We start from the raw sequence: 21838 nt of genomic DNA, 5'->3' as shown, positions 1-21838 counted from the left end.
CTGCTATTGTCTCAAATGAGGATGCTCACATTCTTGGCTTTCAGCTCTTGCATATAAGTTTATGACACATTGCTGTTTATATTTTTAGTATTAAACTGAGACGAGCATGTGTCACTGCAAAAAAGAGAAAAATATAAAGATATAAGCATTTATAGAAACTGCTGGGAAGTGAATGACAAATGCACACTGTAATGTAATACAATAATGTGTGAATTTATATCCATTTTTCACAATAATAATTGTTATAATAAGTTTTATTGGTTATGCAGGTTTCAACTGAGCAAGTATGTTTTTAATGATGTATTGGATTGATTTCTCTTTTTTTTCTTTTCTTTTTTTTGCAACACAAAGGATAAGATTTCCATATTTAATTTTTTCTGCATTTATTTGGCAGTTGCACTTCATTTTATCTCCTGTTTTGAACACACAAAACTGGACACTGTTCTGCCCTTACCCTGCAATGAATAATGCTGTAGCTGTAGTACTGTAGCTAAAAACAGAGCAGCCTACATACAAAATGTAAATTCTTTACAATTACTCATTGTTTCAATAACAAGTATCATTTATTTGTCTTTATTTAATATTGTATAACATTATACCACCCCACAATAATCTACTGTCATTACTAAGATTTACTTGAGTTGGGGTTAAATAAATGTAATTTAATTATGAATTAAGTTTTAGGTTAATTGTTCTAAATAAGCGCAATGATCTCATCACAGCAAGCTGTAATTTTGGCACCACTTTGATTTTTTATTTAGTTTAGTCTAACGTCCAGCCAAATTCTAAAGTAGCTTTCAGGAGCCCAGGTCTTTTAATGACAAGCCCTGTAATGTGTGCTGCCTTTTAAGCGAAGGAGTGACGGGCTTGTAATTTGAGAGTCTGACCGGGGGTATTATTATCTAGACCTAGCTCACAGTCTGAACGGTCCAGATGTTCAAACAGACACAAGGAAGGACACGGCGAGGGTCTGTGTGGCTCGCGCCTGTTGATTTAGCCAAAAACACAGGAAGGAAAGCGGACAGGAAGGTTGCAATATCAAACCGAGGACGATTCTGTGTGATTTAGCTGTTTCTGTGTCGGGATTGCTCGGCATTTGACGCTCTGGACATGCGTGGGGCTGGAGCAGGAGGGCTTGTCTAAAGTTTGAACAGCAGAGCTGAAGGTACTGTTGACTGTGATAAGGCAGAGGTGGCTATGATGGCTTCCCCTCTGTTCTTGCTGATAGCCTGTCTGCTCTCATTGCGTGTCGGAGGGGTTTTCTTTTCGGGACCCTTGCACCCAGAGATGTCCAACGGCACCTTTCATCATTATTTCGTGCCGGATGGCAACTACGAAGAAAACGACGATCCCGAGAAATGTCAGATGCTGTTCAAAATGACCGACAATCGCAAATGCTCCCTGGACGAGGACCAGGACTCAGTGATCCGGGACGATTTTATCATCATCAAGCGGCACATCGAGGACGCGGCGAGGGTGCTGGAGGGCATCGGCAAGAGCATCTCCTTCGACCTGGACGGAGAGGACAGCTATGGGAAATACCTGAGACGGGAGACGACCCAGATCAGCGAGGCGTTCTCTAACTCCGAGAAGTCTCTTCTGGAGCTGGAGGTGAAATTCAAACAGAGCCAGGAAAACGAGCTGAAAGAGGAGCACAAGATCAGCGACGACTTCCTCGGCATGATCGTGCACACGCGCGACGTCTTGAAGGAGACTCTGGACATCTCGCTGGGACTGAAGGACAAGCACGAGCTGCTGTCGCTCATCATCCGGAGTCACGGGACCCGGTTGAGCCGTCTGAAGAACGAGTACATGAAGGTGTAGAGGACTGCTGTCTGCCTTCAGGAGCCTGCCCAGGCAAATCTCAGTCTGACTCTATGGCAAGGCATTTTAACATTATTCCTTCAAATTAAGTAGGCTAGTAATTTACTTCTTACTTGTTTTTAGTAAATAGCAAATTTTCCCAATAAAATTGTCCCAACTGTCCTAAACTGCACGCAATTATTCGGTTCAGATTCATTTCTATGAGACATTAGGGTCGATCCTAGCTGTTGTCTCACTAGTTACAGAACACACACTGGTTTGTATTTAGGCTATTCAGTTTGTAGGCTACTACAAAGCTGAAATATAGCCTACATTTTTGACCCTGGACCACAAAACCAGTTATAAGGGTCAGTTTTTGGAAATTGATATTTATATATATCATCTGAAAGCTGAAAAAAGAAAATAAATATTGATCATTTTGACCCATACAATGTATTGTTGGCTATTGCTACAAAAAATACCCATGCTACTTATGGTCCAGGGTCACATTTGAATAGTTATAAGAACTAGAGTAAATAGTTAATTGTTAGTATGAAAACTGGACTAGATACCAGCAAAAACTGGAACACATAGGCTACTAGTCAGAAGTGAATTGTTAATGTCTGAACCACAGATCTCTATAGAATTCACTGGAAAAAGTAGGAAAATATTTGGAATTGTTTCTTGTCACTATCACCATAGTGAGTAGTTGAAAATAATTAATATTAGATGTAAAATGTAATAATCACTATTGGATTGCTTACTAACATAAGTACTCATAACATAACAATATACTATTTATTTTGAAGGAATAATTGATTTTTTTCTCTGTAACTACTTGGCAAAAGTGATGCAGCTATTCTGTGCAATAAATGAAAGCCAGTATTCACTTAATAGTAGCAATCATACATGATGGACAGCCATTAAATGCTTTAAACTTGGGAATACTGCCCTTAAATTCTGGTCATTAATGACATTTGCAGATGATAATACGACTGAAATCTCAGTCTAACCAATATAGAGGCTTTACCTCTCAGAGGAGACATACAAAACACTGAGTTAGTGTCAGTGTTGAGTTTCTCACTATTTTCTCCGAAAATGATATAGGGTGTAATTGCATTTGCTCATTTGCATTGGCATTACTTGAATGTTTCAGAGAAAATTCATATTGGTTAAACAGAAGGAATATAGTTTTCATTGTACAAATGTTAGTTGTCATATTAATATTTAGTTTATATAAGAGCATGTACTTGGAATAGTTTTTAAGCATTCAGTTTGACAATCCTCCCAAAGATACTGGCATGAACATATTAAAAACATACATTTTTATTATTATTATTTTCTATGATACACTTGGAGGAATAAAAACACATTTGCTCTTCTTTGTACATGTAATTACATTTTGTGTGCCCTAAGAAATCTATATATTTTATAATGAGCTTTTAAAATATTAAACTGTGAGTGTTTATATTTATGAAAAAGCATAACTGTATTCATTTTATGAAACTGTATGTGTTGCATTAAGTATTCTTGTAATCCTCTAAGAAGTAATGGGAAAAGGACAATCTGGGATAACATATTCCAGACAAACCAAGATGACTGCGGGCAGAATTATTGGACTTGAAGCATTCTACCATGTGTAGTTCCATTCCTGAGATACAGTATATGTTGTGTATATTCCTTTTTGTAATAAAAATCTTCAAGATAATATTTGTGTGAGTGCAAGAACTGCATTGTTCTAAAACACTCCAGAAAAGATTTAAAGTAATAGTTGACCGAAAAATCAAACATCATTCATCCTTAACTCAGGCTTATGTTGTTCAAAAAAGCTGCATGACTTCTCTCATAATATATATGAACAAATCATTAACAAATTGTCCTTTGAGTTGGTTGCTCTGATTCACTAAATGATTCATTCACAAACTGGACTGACCTGGATCCTGAGATCAGCTTGATGATAACAGCTCACTGGAGAGGGAAGATTGTCAGTGAATTATGTATTTTGGTTTGTTTCACAAATATGTATCTTAAATTAGTGCACATGTTGTTTGGATCACATGATACATTTATGGTGTTTTTAAGTTTATTTTAAAACTTTAAAGCTTTCCAAATACTTCCAACACTGATGTCAAAACTATTCAGAGGCCTCAAAACTTTGAATTTACCATTTGTCTATTAAAAAATTAATATATTGCGATGACATATTATGAATTAAAGTCATACAGGTTGATGCAGAGCTATTAAGGTATGTATGCATTTATTAGAGCAGTATGATCTAAGCATATGCAGGTGTCAGGGGCGTCATGCACTCATTATTTTTGAGGGGACACGAGTGGGACACACAGCAGCCACAATAGCACTTATGTTCTTATGTTTTACTTATTTTTTTTCCTTTTTATTCGAAACATTCCCAAACGCATTAACTATTTCATGAAATATCAATGGTCAAAGTAGCCTAATAATGTATTAACTATGCATAAAAACCTGCAGTGGTGGAACGAGTACCTTGAAATTGTACTTAAGTAAAAGTATTGCTACTTAAGGAATAATTTACTTGAGTACAAGTAAAAGTACTGAAAAATAATATGACTCAAGTAAGAGTAAAAAAGTAGTTTGTTGAAAAACGACTCAAGTTACTGCGTGACAAAGTACTTTAGTATTATTTTTCTATTTTTACCCAAAATGAGACGATGTGAGCATTATGGAGCAGGGTTAGTTACTCTAAGCATATGCAGGTGTCATGTTGTTTCATGTTAAAACACTGCAACAGCTGTTGCAGGACACCAACCTCCCCGACGTAGTGGGAGTCCTCCTCATAAACATGCATTACAAGACAGCCAGAGTAACTGTTGCGGTAGAGGGTGATCTTTCAGTTTGTGTGTGTGTGTGTGAGACAGAGAGAATTATAAATTAAAAACTTCAAAAGTTCTAAACTAAATATTATTTTAATAAATATTTTATTAAACAAAAAGTTAATAAATTCTGATCATAAAAATATTAGTTATTTGTAAATGCACTCTAGACTGTGTTTTATTTGGTACTTACTGTATTTGGCAGTCAGTGATGTGCTAACCTGATAATCATAATCATCATGGGCATGTCTATCTGTGACCTAAATATTGGCATTATTATGTAATCTATCTATCTATCTATCTATCTATCTATCTATCTATCTATCTATCTATCTATCTATCTATCTATCTATCTATCTATCTATCTATCTATCTATCTATCTATCTATCCGTCTGTCTGTCATGGACTTCATACTGTACTATATATAATTATTTAAATTTTTATGTAAAAGTTTCCCTTGAAAAAGTAAAGTAAGGGATTACTCTTATTTTTTCTGTAATTTAATTACAGTTACTTCTTATGTAATTGAACTTAATACTGTGTATAGACTGTAGAACAGTTATATGCAATACAATAGTGGATTTAACATCAAAATGTAAAGTCTAACCTTAAAATGCATCCTTTTTATGTACCTTTCTCACTTTAAATGCTTTGAATTAATAAGAATATTGGTAGCACTTTAGTGTCCAATTCTCACTATTAACTTGGTTATTAGCATGAATATTACTGTGATATTGGCTGTTTATTATTACTTAAAAAGCACATATTAATGACTTGTTCTGCAAGACCTTATTCTAAATCCTTAATCCGACCCAATTCTTAAACTTAACAACTATTTACTAAGTATTAATAAGCAGTAATTATGAGTATTTTGAAGCAGAAGTCATAATTAATAGTTAGTTAATAGTGAGAACTGGACTCTAATCTAAAGTGTGAGCAGAATAATTTATGCAGTTGAAAACACACAGCCTGCAAATTTATGAAAGAATTAAAATAACCATTTTGTGTTTATCCTTGCATCATTAACTTGTCGAGGTTGATATAGGATTTAAAAAGTGATTAGTAGTAAGTAATTTAATACTTTTTGGAGAGAGTAATTTGTAAAGTAATCTAATTACACTGTAGAAGATGTAATTAGTAACCAGTAATTAATTACTTTTTTAGAGTAGCTTACCCAACACTGTGTATGACATAGGTATTACAAGGAGAAGGTGACGTTTCAGGACATTACCCCGTGTCCCCACTTTTCAAAACGCTTATAAATCACACAGAATGGAGTGTATTGAAAATCTGAAATAGCACAAAGTTTCCTGTAAGGGCTAGGTTTAGATGTAGGGTTGGTGTAGGGCAATAGCACATACAGTTTGTACAGTATAAAAACCATTATGCCTATGGGATGTCCCCACTTTTCACAAAAACAAACACGTGTGTGTGTGTGTGTGTGTGTGTGTGTGTGTGTGTGTGTGTGTGTGTGTGTGTGTGTGTGTGTGTGTGTGTGTGTGTGTGTGTGTGTGTGTGTGTGTGTGTGTGTGTGTGTGTGTGTGTGTGTGTGTGCGTGCAGCAGCAGCAGCAGCAGCGCTACAGTGCGTCTGACCCTTCACCCACTTCCAGCACTGTGAGTTCTCACGCTTCTCAGCGCTATATAAGGCTGAAATAACCGAGCCTATCTTACCTACGGCTTCACGGTAAGTGCCACATGCTGTTTCTGTTTTCCTAATTTCTCATCACATGTAAATAACGAAAATAAAATTCAGTGGCTGGGCTGCATTTAGTAAACGGGACGTTCGCGTGTATCAGCCTGAGGAGTGAAAGAAAGATAGCTTGGTCTTGTTGTGTTTGTTGTAAGCTCCATACTCGTGATTTCTTCATGTAATATTTTATGAATGGAAACCTCTAGTGTAGACCTCCTTTAGTCAGTCAGCTGCTCCATAGATCATTTACTAAAGCACAGTATAAAGAGGGCGAGTGCTAAAAATACCCGGAAACAACAACAAGGAAGATGCATATTTAGCTATCAAGTCAAAATAAAAACAATAAATGTTGTAGCTGAATTGGTTACTATTTCATGACAACTGCAGTGTTAGTGTGTGTGTACGTGCTGTTGTAACGCTGGAGGCGGTAATGTGTTTGTTTACAGGGGGAATGAAGTGGTGACCTTTCACCTACTTCCGTGTTCCCTGAGACACATCAGCTAAGGTGTTTGCACATTATATGACCAATGCTCAAAGGTCTGTTTAGGGTACACTGATTATATCATTATATTTATTTAACATCATTGACCCACAAATGTGATTGTCACTTTGCTGCCTGATAGACAAGGAATATATTTTCAGGTATTAAACCCTTTTTGTAATGTGTAAGAAAAACAGTAAGCGTTATATTATAAAGATAACATGTTGTTTGGAAAAATGAATAATTGGTATTACTAAAGCCAAAAAAGTCAATCTTTGTATGAAGCTGACAGTGTATTCTAGAAATGATTAGAATAATACAATAATGTTAGATAGTATAGTATATAAATCTCACAAGAAACTATGGCTGTCAACAGAATAAAATAACTGGGATTAATGGATCAATGACACTGATAGTTGATATACCAAATGTACTAAAAACAATTTATGACATTATCAGTATGTTATTATGATGATTATGAAATTTTGGGCAGTGGATACTGATTCATATATCAATTTGGCTTTTGCGGTGTAGCCTATTTGAAATTGTAATAAATGAACTGTACATGTTTTATTGTTTAGGTTAAGAGATGCAACACAAAGGTCGCATTAAGAATTTCTGTAAAACTGTACACATGAAATGTGAAAATCAAATTCAAAATTCAAACTAAAATTATTCCTACTAGTGCAAGTAGAATTGAACCACAGAGTTCATTAAGTCGTAGTTTGTTTAGTATGGCAGTGCTAAAGTCATAAGGTCACCTTAGCCCTACATTAGCTTTTATCTTGGTTACTTTGATGTAATCCTGTTTGTACTAGTGTTGTCAGTCATGCACTCTTACAGTCATTTATCAAGAGCTATCTCATCTTTTGGGCCGTCAGACAAACCTTGACAATCAACAAATCAGTGACCTGCCTTCTGAAAAAAACCCTCCAGACTAACTTTTGATTTTGTTTGGAACAGGCCTAATATATATATATATATATATATATATATATATATATATATATATATATATAATTTTGTTGTTGCTGTTTTTTTTGAAGAAGAAGAAATTAATACATTTATCCAGCAAGGATGCATTGAATTAATCAAGTGACAGTAAAGTAAATTTCACAAAATATGTCTATTTCAAATAAATGCTTTTTCATATTTTTTTTATTAATCAAAGAAATCCTAAAAAAAATGTATCATGATTTCCACAAAAATATTAAGTAGCACAAATGATTACAACATTTATAAGTAACTTGATCACCAAATCAGCACATTAGAAAGAATGGTTTCTGAAGGATCACGTGACACTGCAGTAATGGCTGCTGAAAATTCAGATTTGCCATCACAGGAATAAATGACATTTTTAAATATATTAAAATAAAAAACAGTTGTTTTTAATTGTGATAATAGTTCACAATATTTCTGTTTTTACTATATTTTGATCAAATAAATGCAGCCATGGTGAGCAAAAATCTGTCAAAAACAGCAAAAAATCTGACTAACCCCAAAGTCTTGGAACTCTTTATTATGTCAAAATGTTACTTTTACAGGTATTCAGTGATTTATTGACTGAAAATATAACTCATAACAGTTCGTTTTTATGGTAATCAATATTTATTTATTCAAAAAAAAAAAAAAAAGTGACATTACTAAAGACTGAAAAATTAATTTGGAGTTGTGTGATAGCAGTTTGCTGTACTATGTTTACTTGACACACCTGTGTGCTGCTCACATCAGTCATGTTTACCATTTACAGCAGCATATTTTGCTATTTGACTCATCTAATTATTGGTTAAAAGGTGATATGAAGGGGTGGCTTTTATATGAATGCAATAGCCTCTTACTTTCTGTGTCCTCAGACTAGCAGTGGCTACTCACAAATCAGCATGTTATCCTATCTTACTCGCTGGGTGTCCAGAGGTGCTTTCCAGGCACTGAAGGGGGCAAGCAGTCGGCCTCAACTGGTCAAGACACCTCATATTGGGAATCAGACACTGGCGGCGGCTCCTCTGCCCTTCACTGGGGGGAGTCCAGGAGTAAGGCAGGCCCGGGCACTGGACCAGGAGAGACTACTGCAGATTGATTGGGATGATGGGAGTTGTAGTTTGTATCCATTCACCTGGTTAAGGGATAACTGCCAGTGTCCTCACTGCACGCTGCAGTCAGCACAAGCACGCAGCCTGCTGTTCTCAAATCTGGACGTGCACACCGGAATGGACCAAGTACAGCTGATGGACAATAAGGTTGGTCTTGGTAAGCAAAGCTTAAAGGGATAGTTCATACTAAATAGAAATTTGTCATCATTTACGCATTATCATGTAATTCGAAATGGATATGACTTTCTTTAGCGAAACACAAAAGAAGATGTTTTGCGGAATGTCCATGCTGCTCTTTTTGAGACTATAAAAGTGGAAAGGATATAGAGCTGTTGCATTCCATAAATATTGCATTGTGCTGTATTACAGGTTTATTCACTTTATTCCCATCCACTGTGGTGCTTTTTTTTTTTTTTTTTGTCATTTTTAAAGTTTGATGGCCCCATTCATTTTTATTGTTGAACAAGAACAGGCCTGTTCACACCAAGAATGATAACTATTAACTGTAACTATTTTATTATCGTCCACACCAACACACAGTAACGTTCTGTTTATTGTAAGAACGTGCTGCTGTTTTGTCATCTGCCACTTTAAACGCAGGGTGGTAATTTTTGGATGAACTATTCCTTTAAACCTGACTTTATATTGAAACATCCTGACTAAAGCTGCCATACACATTTACAGTTGTTCTGCAGGCAAAATTCAGTCATTTAAATAGGAATCTATATGAGCAGGGTTTTCTTGTGAGGGTGAAAGATTTCTCCATGCAGATTTAACATCATGCAAATTCATTGCGTTGACCAACAGAAAGCTGCTTGAAACTGATTTCTGTGTGAGCTGTGCTTCACACATTGCTAAAATAAGGATAATGGACAGTGGACCTTTTTTTGCTATTGTGACTGTACCTAAACACTGTAGCATTGCTGGCCAAGACAGTTAGGAAGTTTGGTAGAGGCTCCAGCATGCAGTACTATGCTAGTGAGCAGATATTTCCCAAAAGCAACTAAAGTTCCATCGTTACTAATACACTGTAAAAAGTGATAAGTTGACTTAACTTAAAAAAAATTGAGGAAACCCGTTGCCTTAAAATTTTTAAGTAAATGATAATTAAAAAAAATAAGTGAAGTGAATTGTCAAGTTCACTTAACTTTTTTTTTTTTATTATTATTATTTACTTAAAAATTTTAAGGCAAATGGTTTCCTCAGTTTTTTTAAGTTAAGTCAACTTATCACTTTTTACAGTGTAAAGTTCAATGGAAGTTAGCTAACAATATTTTGGCAAACGCACCCCTGGTCTTTTTACCCCAAGTCTAATGTCTAATAGTCCTTAAACCTGTTTTTCCGAAACTCATTGTAGGTGTCCATTACTTGGCCTGATCAGCACAGTAGTGAGTTTGATCCTGACTGGCTGAAGAAACGGTGTTTTTCCTCTGAGGCAAGACAGGCTCTGCAAGAGGAGCTCTTCCTTAATGGTGGGTTAATTGTGATCTATTAGTCTGCATTGCCATAATATTTGTCTTATCTATATCTCTTTTTTAGACATCTCTAATCTTTCTATGATTTATATGACTATTATATAAGAATGTATTTTATATAGCAACCTGGAGATTTTATTTTCTGTACTGTATAAAGCTGCAGTTCAGTTATGCAGCCAAAACACTCACAGCCTGCTGTTGTCATTATTCTCTTGATGTGCCGCTTGAGTGTATGGGGTGAACATACTTCTATAACATTGTCCCTATTAAGGCACAGTTTGAGTTGAAATGATTAATTTGCCTGATTCTTTTTTTTAATATAATGAAGACTGGATGGATTTTGGTTTATGTTTTAGACAACAATTTTTTAGGATAGCTTCATATATAGTTGAAATGCACTCATTCAGGCTAATATTTGTCCAATAGTTGAATTAATGTGTGGTCTGGACAGCAGTTACTTTTGTAGTGCAGGCACTTCTCCCCAGAATCGCCCCTGAATGGAAAGATCTTTTCCACTTCCTGCCACATGGAATAGAGATTCAGGGCCATTTGAGAAGAGTGAGCTGTTGTGCTTGCACCACTCTTGAGGGATGCTGTGGTTGGAGCAGACTGAACAATGTGTCTGCCAGAACAAGCATCCTGCACATATTTGTGTGTCCTGAGATTTTAAGATTACATTTTCAAAATTAATGCACGTCACTGGGGCTTTGTAAGAGATTTTGTTAGCCACAAATGTTCTTTAGTTTAACTTTGTGATTTTCTCTTTGAAGTTTAGGAAATGATGCTGTTGTTTTGTTTAAAGGCACAAAAGGCATTCCCTTGTGCCCCTTAAATCAGTGAAAGACAACCAATAAATTTCCACGGTTTAAAGCGTAGACTACACATCACAAGTGTCTGCTTCTAGCTGAGGTGTAAAACACACAAGGCTTGCACGTGTTTAACAAAGCTCCTAAACTGGCACATAATATGACAGTTCTGCCCCTTGTTTTAAGACCTCCCATATAAACTGTCTTCAAACTGCTCGAAAGAGGCCTGTAAAGCTCTCACCTTGCAATAATACGTCTGTCATGGGTAGTAATATGACATTAGCCATTTCCTGGCAGGTTAGCACCATTTGTAGACAACTGATGTGTCAGAACATGGTGTTACTCAATCTCTGTACAAATGAGAAGGACCATTTTGTGTCCATTTTTAACTCCAAGTTTTATATTAATGCAGTGCAAGTGGCTTATTTTTGTAGTATTTCTTTAGAGGCTAAGCAAAATTGCTGTGTAAAAGTATTGCAATTTTTAAAAGATAAGGATGCATTGATCCTTGATCAAAAATTACAGTAAAGACAATTATAATCTTGGAGGACATTTTTATTTTACATAAGTGCTTTTCTGTTGAAATTTTCACAAAGCAACAGAACTGTTTTATCATTGATTATAATAAGAAATGTGAGATTTCTAAAGGATTATGTGCCACTGGCTGGAGTATTGGCCGAATTCAGCTTTTTTATCACAAAAATAAAAAGCATTTTAAAATACACAGTAACATTAAAATAGAAAGTTATTTTAAATCGAAATGATTGCCGTGTCTCTTATGCTCTTATGCGAACAGGTAATTAGGCTGAATTAGGTCACACTAGGATTTTTATGACCCAGTGAACTGATTCACTTTTCTAGTGTGTCTGTAGTGTCTCATTTACAAGAGGGCACAAGTGTGCTTTACTGCGGTCACAGCATGTCCTGGTTCAGCTGAGTTCATGCATGCAATGACATCATGATCCTTCAGAGCACCAAGACCTCATTGTTCCCATCGAAGTTCAAAAACAGCAAAACAGTCACATTGCTGCATTAGATGAAAAACAGTTCACTCTTCCCACACAGAAAAAGACCACACTGGCACAGGCCAAAGATTAAGATTACTTAAATAACAGTTGAAGGAGTACTTTTAAAACCTTATTTTTCCAAATGGCTTATGGAGAACTAATGGCTTGACTCAAAAGAGGTGTCTTACTTCGTTTTCTTGAAGCGCACAGGACGTGAACTGAATAAAGGATGCTGCACACATGCAAATCGAGTTACTCAAATCATATAAATCTATTTTCCATATCCCATTTGGAAATGATCTCTGTAAGTGGTTTGTACTCTGGTTGTGAGCTTCTGTCTGTCCTGTTCTTAGTGAACTCTGCTCTGTGCTGAGCTCTCAGTAGGGACTCTGTTGACAGAGTTTGACTGGACGTAGCTGCCTGCCAGCTACAGCAGTCACGGCTTCACATTACCATAGCTGGAAAAATCACAGAAGCAATGCTGAAGGAAACTGTTCAAGCACACATAAGCCGACACCTTTCTTTTCCGGCATGCCTTTGTGTGCATAAATGTACGTGTTTCCATCTGTTTTAGAGACTGACAGGGTCATTGAAACATAATGTCAGTTTTTATTAAAGTGTCTCAGAAGCCGCAGCTGGACAGAATGATAGCATGATATTAATCTCTGGCTCTGAAGTCAACATTAGCACTGCCAGTATGTTAGTGAGACAGAGAATATTACAAATTACACGCTTATAAGAGCTGAACATTACTGACCTGGACTGACTGAACCACTTCACCCTGGGCCCAGTGCCCAGCTCACTCGCTTTCCCTCTCTTTTTTGATCAAATTCATGCCAGAACCTTAATATTGCGGTGAGATTGTGGGTGTTTTCTCTGCCTTGTGTGTCAGTCAGTTTTGGTCTTGTTTGCATTCAGTGTATATCATGACTAATTTAGCAACATGGTTTCCTCTCTCAGGGTTACATTTGTTTTCAATGCATTTTGTCAACTTGAAACTACACTTATTATTATAACTATGGTTGGTATCAACAAAATACCATTTTTGTAGTGTGCTGTGTGGCCTTCAGCTTCTGAAGCTGAAATAACAGCATTTTCTGAAGCTGAAATAGCAGCATTTTTAGGTCCAGCAAATGCATTCAGTAGTAAACAAACGGCCATGTTTCATTCAGATGTTTCACTTCAGTGCCTCTAGTGATGCCAAACAGAAATGCATCAATAACTGTTTTCTAACAGGTTTACTGCTTTAATTTTATTTGTATTTTTATGAGAATGTTTGTTACGAGCCACAATGAGAAAGCTCTTATATTTGTGCTCATCACCATGGATATCCTGCATGTGTGTCAGCTGTGGTTAAATTAATTGTAGATGCTCCTTTCCCTTCCAAGTAAAGTTTGCTGAGTTGGCATTGTGGCTTCTACCTAGTTGATGTCTGGAATATACAAATTTTATTTATCCTATTGAGGTATGACTATACCTCTGAGAAATCTGAAGCTTATTCATGCTCATCGTCATGCCAAAGTATCTTGAGGGGAGTATCTGTGCCAGGTGGAAATATGCTACCATTCCATTTCAAGTCTCACCAAGGCTGCATTTATTTGATCAAATCAGTATTATTGTGGAATATTATTATACAGTAATTTAAAATATATGTCTTCAGTTTAAATATAAATACATTTTAAAATGTAATTTATTTCTGTTATGGCAATTACTCCAGTCTTCAATGTCAAACGATCCTTCAGAATTCATTCTAATTGAGCTGATTTGGAGCTCAAATTGCCTTGATGTTAAAAACAGTTGTGCTTTTGTGTTTTTCAGGATAACAGTTTTAATCACACACTTTTCTAGCATTATAAATGTCTTTACTGTCACTTTTAATTAAATGAATACAGTACATCCTCACAGAATAAAAGTGTTCATTTAATTTTTTTTCTTCTTTCTGACCCCAGACTAATGAATGGTAGTGTAAATGACTTCTTAAATCGGGAAATAATCGGTCAGGAGTTATTTTCTTTCACTTGCTGGTCCTGAACTATATTTGTCTCTGGACTCTCAACTGTGACAAATTCTCCAGTGGAACATTTTTCTAAATTGAGAGAAGCTGAGAAAGAGGTGCAGGGCTGAAAAATACTTCTACAGCACAGAGGTCCAAGCAGTGAATTACAGACTTATGTGCAGAACGCTTGCTCTCACATGCACACTCTAGAGGCCCCGTCTGTGAAAGTAGACATAAGAACCAGAGTTTTCCAGCAGTACTCCTCCAAACATGCAGGCCCTCACACAGTGTTCTGACCAGCGTGTTCTGACCTCAACCCTGACACACACACACACACACACACACACACACTGTTAAGACACTTGGGATGGTTATAGGTGCAAAGTTTCTATCATGTGTTTATTTGCATTGTAAATCAGGGTGCTTAGAAAATGAGTAACAGAGATCGGAAAGATAAAGAGAGAAACATGTTTCGCTTGGAAAGGATTTTAGCTACTTTTTGACTAATGCTGACATCATTCCCACATAATTAGTTTCCTGAGCTAGGTTTTTTTGTGGTGGAACTTCAAGAGTTGCTAAAAAAGCTAAACAAAACAAAAAACAATTCATCAAATAATAAAAATATGAAATGATGAAAATTAGGTTTTTGTTTCTTTACACTTCATGACACGACACCAAGTTGTATTATTGCTCTGTGATGTTTTTTGTTGTGCATTGTAATGTTTATTTATATGCGTATCTGTGTTTCAGAGCGTGAATATTGGGATTCAAGTCTGCAGATCCCTACAGCTGACTTTCAGGAAGTTCTACATGATGACAAGGCTGCCCTGGCCTGGCTAGAGGCTCTGAGACGCATTGGCATTGTTTACCTGAGGGGGGCGCCAGCAGAGCAGGGCCAGGTGGCCAGACTGAGTCAGAGGATTGGCTATCTGCGCCTCACCTTTTACGGGTATGGACTGAAGCTTTGGCTACACTCTAATTAAAGCAATGAAATGCCTATTTTTAGATAATTATAATGATTTAACCATTTAGTGAGCAAAGACACAAATAGAAGTAGAAAATACAGTCATTTTAATACTGCAGACTTGGAAACAGTGGAGTAGCAGGACTCATTCTCATACTGACAACTAGTATTACTACTTACCCAGTAATCAAGAAGTTTGAAAATCTTCTAGATGATTCTTTAACTAACTGCCTATTTGCGTAGTGCAAAATATATGCAAAGATATTTAGTCTGTCACTGGAAACCATATATATAAAAATAATTATGTACATTTCAAACCTGGTCAAACTGTAATTACAAACTCAGAGGTAGTACTGTAAGTTTCTCAAAAATACCATTTCTGAAATTGTTAAACTGATTTTGAACATCTGTGACTGTGTTTACACCAAAAATTGTGCAAAACTACCATTTATGCCAGAACTGCCATTCTCACTCCAAGATCTACAAGGAAAGACAAATAACCTGCTGCAAAGGGCACAAACCCATCATTCATGGAAAACGAAATATGGTGTGATGAGTAATGTGGTCTGATCTTCCACCCTAATGTGTTGCATCTGGACAGGTTTATAATTGAAGGAAATAAAAGTCCTTCAACCCACAATGTCTGTTGAAAACATGGTAGGAGATGTGTAGCAGTCAGGGCACCCGTCTCGTTAGGTCTGGGGATTCTCTCCAACAGCCAACGAATACAAGGCCGTTTTAAAGGACCAGGTGCATCTTATAACCACTTATTCTTCATGAGATTTTTTTTGGTGTTGCTAGTTTGGGGTCAGTAAGAATTTTTAGATCAGGCTGCATTATTTAATCAGAAATACAGCAAAAACAGTAATACTGCGAAATTCAAAAAGAATATATATTTTTTAAAAGTATGTTTTCTAATATTGTATATACTGTCACTTTTGATCCACTTAATGCTTTCTTGCAAAAATAAAACCAATTTACTGACCCCAAACTATATATAGCTAGTATCTCAAACGCTAAAACTTGTTTTAACAGCATTTTAAGAAAGACTAAAATGAGTCAATAATTGGTATGTTGTCAGGTATTTCAGTTATTTTGCCCATCCCTGAGAAGAATAATGGTTGCTATTACCTTTATCTCTAGTCCTCAAGTCATATTTCTGTTTCTGCCACAAGCAACTTGGCTATTGACTTGAGAGTAAAGTAGTGTGTAAAATTGGTAATGCAACCATAGAACCGGTCCATAGGACTGTTCTGTTTAAATATGATTATCATGGAGTCATTTGTCTACACCATCCTTTGATCCTTTTCATGCTGTAACTGTTGGCCAACAATCAGAACAATGTTCCGTTTTCAAAGAAAAAAAAAAAAAAAAACGTCTCTGATGGCATTTGAATGAATGGGAAATGATGTGAAAGAGCTTTGCTTTACACTCATTTAAACTTGTTCCATTGCTCTAGACTTACCGAGCCCATTTTATTAATAAAAAACCATTGAGATTCTGATTTATTTTCTTGCCAAACACCAAAGCCTCTCACAAGATCACGCAGAGAACATTTTTAATAAGTAAGGATGAGTGAATGGAAACCATAGCCTAGGACAGACAGATAGAGGAGCTGGAGAGAAGAGACAGAACAGAGACCGACACACTGTAAGCTTCTGGCTCTAATCACAAATCCAGGGATGTGAACTCCCTCTCAGCTGACACCTGTTAAGTGACAGGCTGAATGATTTAACACTGCACTAGCCCCAGGAGCTCGCTCAAACTGGCCAAAGAGCAGCTTCACCTGACCCAGACTGGAACAAAAAGCACTGCATCTGCCAAATCAAGATTTCACTGGCTAGGGATCTTCAGACTGAAGGAGGAGGATTCTGGTGTCTAATGTAGCCTTATTGATACCACTAATCTACTTCATTTCCTTTTGAAAAGCCACGAATACTCCTCTTCTTTCCTTTGTTTTCAATTTGATAAAAAGATAATTTTTTTATTTATTTTTTTTTAAATAGAAATCTAAAATTAGTCTAGGTTACCAAAACTGCTTTTTTTGTGGGCACAGTGTAAAGAAGTATTTTTTTTAAGTGTCTGAAGAACTCATCTGAATCAAAAAGGCTGGTTCTGGATAAGCAAGCAGTGATCTCTGTAACATTATATAATCCCCATTTTGTCAATGGGGAAAATATTTAAGATATATAAAAATACAATATATATTTTTTGAAAACAAGCTTAATTTACACATTTACTTAAAAAAATAAAAAAGACTAAAATAGTAATTACATGTAGTCATTTTTGCTTTGCAGTGAGTAGTTTCAAGAATTCACTACCAAAAAAAAAAAAAAAAATCACTATTAATTTCTTGCACTGCGTTGCCATAACAAAAATGTCTGCTTTGTTCATTGAAGAGATTCCTTAGTCTTTAAATTGACTCTCAAGACCATACTAAATCAAGTAAGTATTTTACTGCTGTGGTTTCCTACAATAAATAAATGGAGAAATGCAGTAAAACTTTACAAGCCCATAGTCACCTGTTCTGATCCATCGCCTCCTCTGTGATTTTACAGACACACATGGCAAGTGCAGGACAAGCCCATGGCTAACAATGTTGCCTACACTTCTGGAGAGTTGAGCCTGCACACAGATTACCCTGCTCTGCACCATCCACCTGGAGTGAGTTCTGACACACACAAACAAACTCGCATTTGTGGTTTACGGGGACTCTCCATAGGCGTAATGGTTTTTATACTGTACAAACTGTATGTGCTATTGCCCTACACCAGGGTTCCTCAAATCTTTCCCTGGAGGGCCAATCTGCTGCAGAGTTTAGCTCCAACCCTGATCAAACTCACCTACCTGTGATTTTCTAATGATCCTGAAGACTCTGAATAGCATGCTCAGGTGTGTTTGATTAGGGTTAGAGCAAAACTGATTTGAGGATGCCTGCCCTACACCAACCCTACACCTTACAGCAGGAATGGGCAACTTTGGACCGAAGTTGCCCATCCCTGCCTTACAGGAAACTTTGTGCATTTTTTAGATTTTCAAAAAAACACCATTTAGTATGTGTGTTTTTTTTTTTAAGCCTTTTGGTTTACAGGGACATAGGTAGTGTCCTCATAAACCACCTTCACGTTGTAGTTCCCATGTTATTATACAGATTTGTGTCCTCATAAACCATATCAGTTCACACACACACACACACACACACACACATATACATACATACATAATACCAACCATACTATGCTGTGTTACTCATCAAGGTGAATATGTCTTCTTTAGATTATGAGGGGACTTCCCTCCACTGTGTTTTTATTTTTATAGATTAAGCTAATTAGAATTAGTACAACCTAAATAGATAATAGAATAAATAATTGATTTCTCAAGAGGACTGCTGTTGTAATTTCTCTTGTTGTAGGTACAGTTCCTGCATTGTGTCCGTCAGGCTGATCAGGGTGGAGAGAGTGAAGCGGTTGATGGGTTTCACATGGCGGAGCAGCTCCGCAGGGAGGATCCTGAGGCGTTTAACATCCTCTCCTCTCTCAGGGTGGATTTCACAGACAGCGGTGCTGACTACTGTGACTTCAGTGTGCAGTCCAAAAACCACATTATAGAGTAAGACAGACTGTGGCTCCAGCAGACGCATACATACTCACATAATCACGCATAGCTAATGCAATGGATTAGTTTTGTCACATCTCATGGTCATCAAAACTCACTGTACGTAAATAGTGTAAATCAACACCATCTGGTGGTTAGTTATGGAACTGAGACTCATAAGAGCGAAATTTCTACAAATGAATGCGTTTATTAGGTTATAAATGTGTCATCAAATTTTCCCCCACCTTCAGTGTAACACAACCCTGCTGAAGAAAAAAGCTGGTTGACTGGTCTTAGCTGGTTTAAGCTGGAAGCAGGTGGTTTTAGCTAGTCTCCCAGCCTGACCAGCTAAAGAATTGGCCAAAACCCCTCTAAAACCAGCCTTCTGACCAGCTAAAACCAGCAAACCAGCTTAGGCTGGTTTTAACTGTTTTTCCAGCAGGGAAAATTGTGCTGTGGTTGCTCTTTCCCATGCAATTCTAAACAACAGCAACACACTGTAGTAGTTCTCAAAAATCCTTGTAACTTTCAATACAAGCTTGTATGTAATGTGCAGTGTGGACTCTGAGGGTCGAGTGACGAGGATCAACTATAACAACGCCACACGAGACTCGGTGCTGGATATGCCTGTGCATCAGGTTCAGCCTTTCTACTCGTCTCTAAAGGCCTTTGTGGAGCTCCTCAGCAGACCTGAAAACGTGTTCACGTACAGAATGGAACCAGGTCAGTGTGGTCAGAAACAGCCACACAGTTCACCTATTTACCTAATCAGATTACGGTTGTTATAGCTCACATTTGTATTATAGTTGACAGTCGTAATTGCATAATAGGCAAAGATGAAGGGTTTTAGGTTTATGAATTTGGGATTAGGCTCAGGCTTTGGAAACTTTTCTATTTTAAATCTAATGCCAGGGTTTTCAAAAATGTTCACTAGAATTATCCTATATTATCCCAAAAGATTTCCCTTTGCTGCTAGCCTTCTTACTTAACCAAATATGACATTGCATGTATAAATATGGGACTGATGCTGGTTGTTCATTTAATCTCTGCGCAGGTGACTTGGTGACCTTTGATAACTGGCGTCTGTTGCATGGCCGAAAGAGCTACCTGTCACGAGGCCAGAACTCAAGACATCTTGAAGGAGCATATCTGGACTGGGATGAGGTCATGTCCCGTCTCAGGATCCTCCAGAAAGCTGTCCGTGGAGATAGCTAGACACTTCTCTTCATCATCCACAGTGACAGTTATGATAGAAAGCAAAGTTGATGTCTAATCTGTACTCTGGTTTTGGGCTAGTGTTGCTTCGTGACAACTTTAAAAACATCTCTTCACTGTAGAAAGCTTCAGGGCCTAGGGATATTTTCTGTCAGGCATTTCAGTTTTGAAAAGTGGATATTTGTTCTTCTGTAGTTAATATAATACTATAATCGCGGCCTTTTACTGAAGGGCTCTTGGAGTCTACAGCTCTTTCTTGCACTTAGAAAATAGTCATTTTCTGTCTTGACGCATTACTTGGTCTTTGGTATAAGGGACAGTTTACCAGAGGTAATTCGGTTTTAGTCTTAATATGTTTATGACGATCACAAGTGATGGTGAAATTTTGTTTAAAACTAAATGTTTAGCATATGTATGGACAACTGCCCAAATTATGGTACTAGTTTGAACTAATACAATGGGTTTATTCTGAAGCACTAATGTTTTCATCAGTCATATAGTCCATGTTGCAACAAAAGTGACATCTCTGGCACAGTTTGAGATTTAGTTAGTGATGTATATAATTTCCCCTTTTAGCTTTTATGTATTTCACACATGGTGTCAACAAAACTAAAACTTTTTAGCCAACCTTTGTTTGTCTTACAGGGATTATTGTTTTAACGGTCAGTACTTTTCCCTCTCCTCCACACAAACATTCTTGTAAGACCAATCACGATTAATGGTAGTTGGTAGCTTCCCCTTTATTCTCTAGTGAACCATACAGTTTATATTTGCTTGTATTGTAAATAGTGGTTCGGACAATGACAAGACATTGCCTCTTAAAGAGATAAATGTTTTTGTGGTACAATTTTTTTTTTTTTTTTATAAGCTGATGTCCAAAACAAAGTGTCTCTGTTTTGATATACTGTATGGAGATTGGATAGTTCATCGGTACTCGTTTACTGATTGTAGGCCAGTAGACCTTAAGCTCTTTGATACTTGAAAGTACGGTGGCCGAGAGTCCTCAACGCATTGCAAATAGAAAAAAAAAAACACCTGCAAATTCAGAAAACAACTTCATCAATTTGACAAGACGTATGCTGCAAATGCTCACAACACAAACAAAGAAAGAAACGCACTGCAAATAAAATTCTTTATTTGGTTGTGTTGTGAGCATTTACAGTGCGTTTCTTTAATTGTTTGCACCTGCTGGCAAACTGGTGAAGATGTTTTTTGATTTGCTGGTGCTTTTTCTATGTGCATGTGTTTTCTGAAGTTGCAGCGCGTTGAGCTCTAGCTCGGCCATCGTATGAAAGGCCTCAAATATGATATTTTTAAAGAAAGAAAAACTGGCGAATTTGTACTAATGCAGCAACAATGCAAATATAGCTCATGTGGCTAATGACTAATTAGTAAATTGCCTCATTTTTTGTAAATGCACAATGTTGATATTTAAAAAGCTCAGGATTTTGAGCATCTCCAGTGGGCTTTTCTGGATGGGAATCCACGTAACAATGCAATGTTTATATATATATATATATATATATATATATAAATGCTCTGGTGTTACAAAGTGTTACAATGATTTAGGAGGACTCTGACAGAGATTCTTTTTTCCCCCCAAAATGCCAATAAAATACATTTATAATATACAGAGTTGTCACATTTCTTTTTCATTCATGCACTTACACAAAAACTCACATGCTGTGCTTATACATCTGCTGGGACAGTTTTTGAATATGTTGACTCCAAAATTTATAGTGGTGATTATTGTGTTATGGCAATGTTACATTTATATTTGACGATTTTATAGTTAGTTATCCAATTAAAGTATTTGACAAATGGCTTTTTAAAAGCTAAATAAACTTGGTTTTTATATGGTCA

At 36.7% G+C, this 21838-nt stretch overlaps 2 protein-coding genes across 6 annotated transcripts; both read left to right on the top strand.

The window, feature by feature from the left end:
* Nucleotides 1-671: 671 nt before the first annotated feature.
* On the top strand, nucleotides 672-4040 carry fibinb (fin bud initiation factor b). Its single transcript, XM_058782137.1, has one exon. The coding sequence runs from the start codon at nucleotides 1198-1200 to the stop codon at nucleotides 1822-1824; it is 627 nt and encodes a 208-aa protein (XP_058638120.1). The 5' UTR covers nucleotides 672-1197; the 3' UTR covers nucleotides 1825-4040.
* Nucleotides 4041-6212: 2172 nt separating this feature from the next.
* Nucleotides 6213-21606, top strand: bbox1 (butyrobetaine (gamma), 2-oxoglutarate dioxygenase (gamma-butyrobetaine hydroxylase) 1). 5 transcript variants are annotated; one of them, XM_058782759.1, is made up of 9 exons: nucleotides 6264-6341; nucleotides 6794-6884; nucleotides 8682-9065; nucleotides 10276-10390; nucleotides 14953-15151; nucleotides 17725-17830; nucleotides 18579-18775; nucleotides 19317-19483; nucleotides 19815-21606. In XM_058782759.1, the coding sequence occupies exons 3-9, from the start codon at nucleotides 8709-8711 to the stop codon at nucleotides 19973-19975; spliced, it is 1302 nt and encodes a 433-aa protein (XP_058638742.1). In that variant the 5' UTR covers nucleotides 6264-6341; nucleotides 6794-6884; nucleotides 8682-8708; the 3' UTR covers nucleotides 19976-21606. The 5 variants fall into 5 exon arrangements, with proteins under 5 accessions (XP_058638743.1, XP_058638746.1, XP_058638742.1 ...); XM_058782761.1 differs by having other exon boundaries at nucleotides 6301-6341; nucleotides 6794-6852; XM_058782760.1 differs by lacking the exon at nucleotides 6794-6884 and having other exon boundaries at nucleotides 6213-6341.
* The last annotated feature ends 232 nt before the right edge of the window (nucleotides 21607-21838 follow it).

This window comes from Onychostoma macrolepis, chromosome 07 (assembly GCF_012432095.1).
Source record: "Onychostoma macrolepis isolate SWU-2019 chromosome 07, ASM1243209v1, whole genome shotgun sequence".
NCBI lineage: Eukaryota > Metazoa > Chordata > Actinopteri > Cypriniformes > Cyprinidae > Onychostoma > Onychostoma macrolepis.
This window is presented reverse-complemented; position numbering and strand designations above follow the sequence as displayed.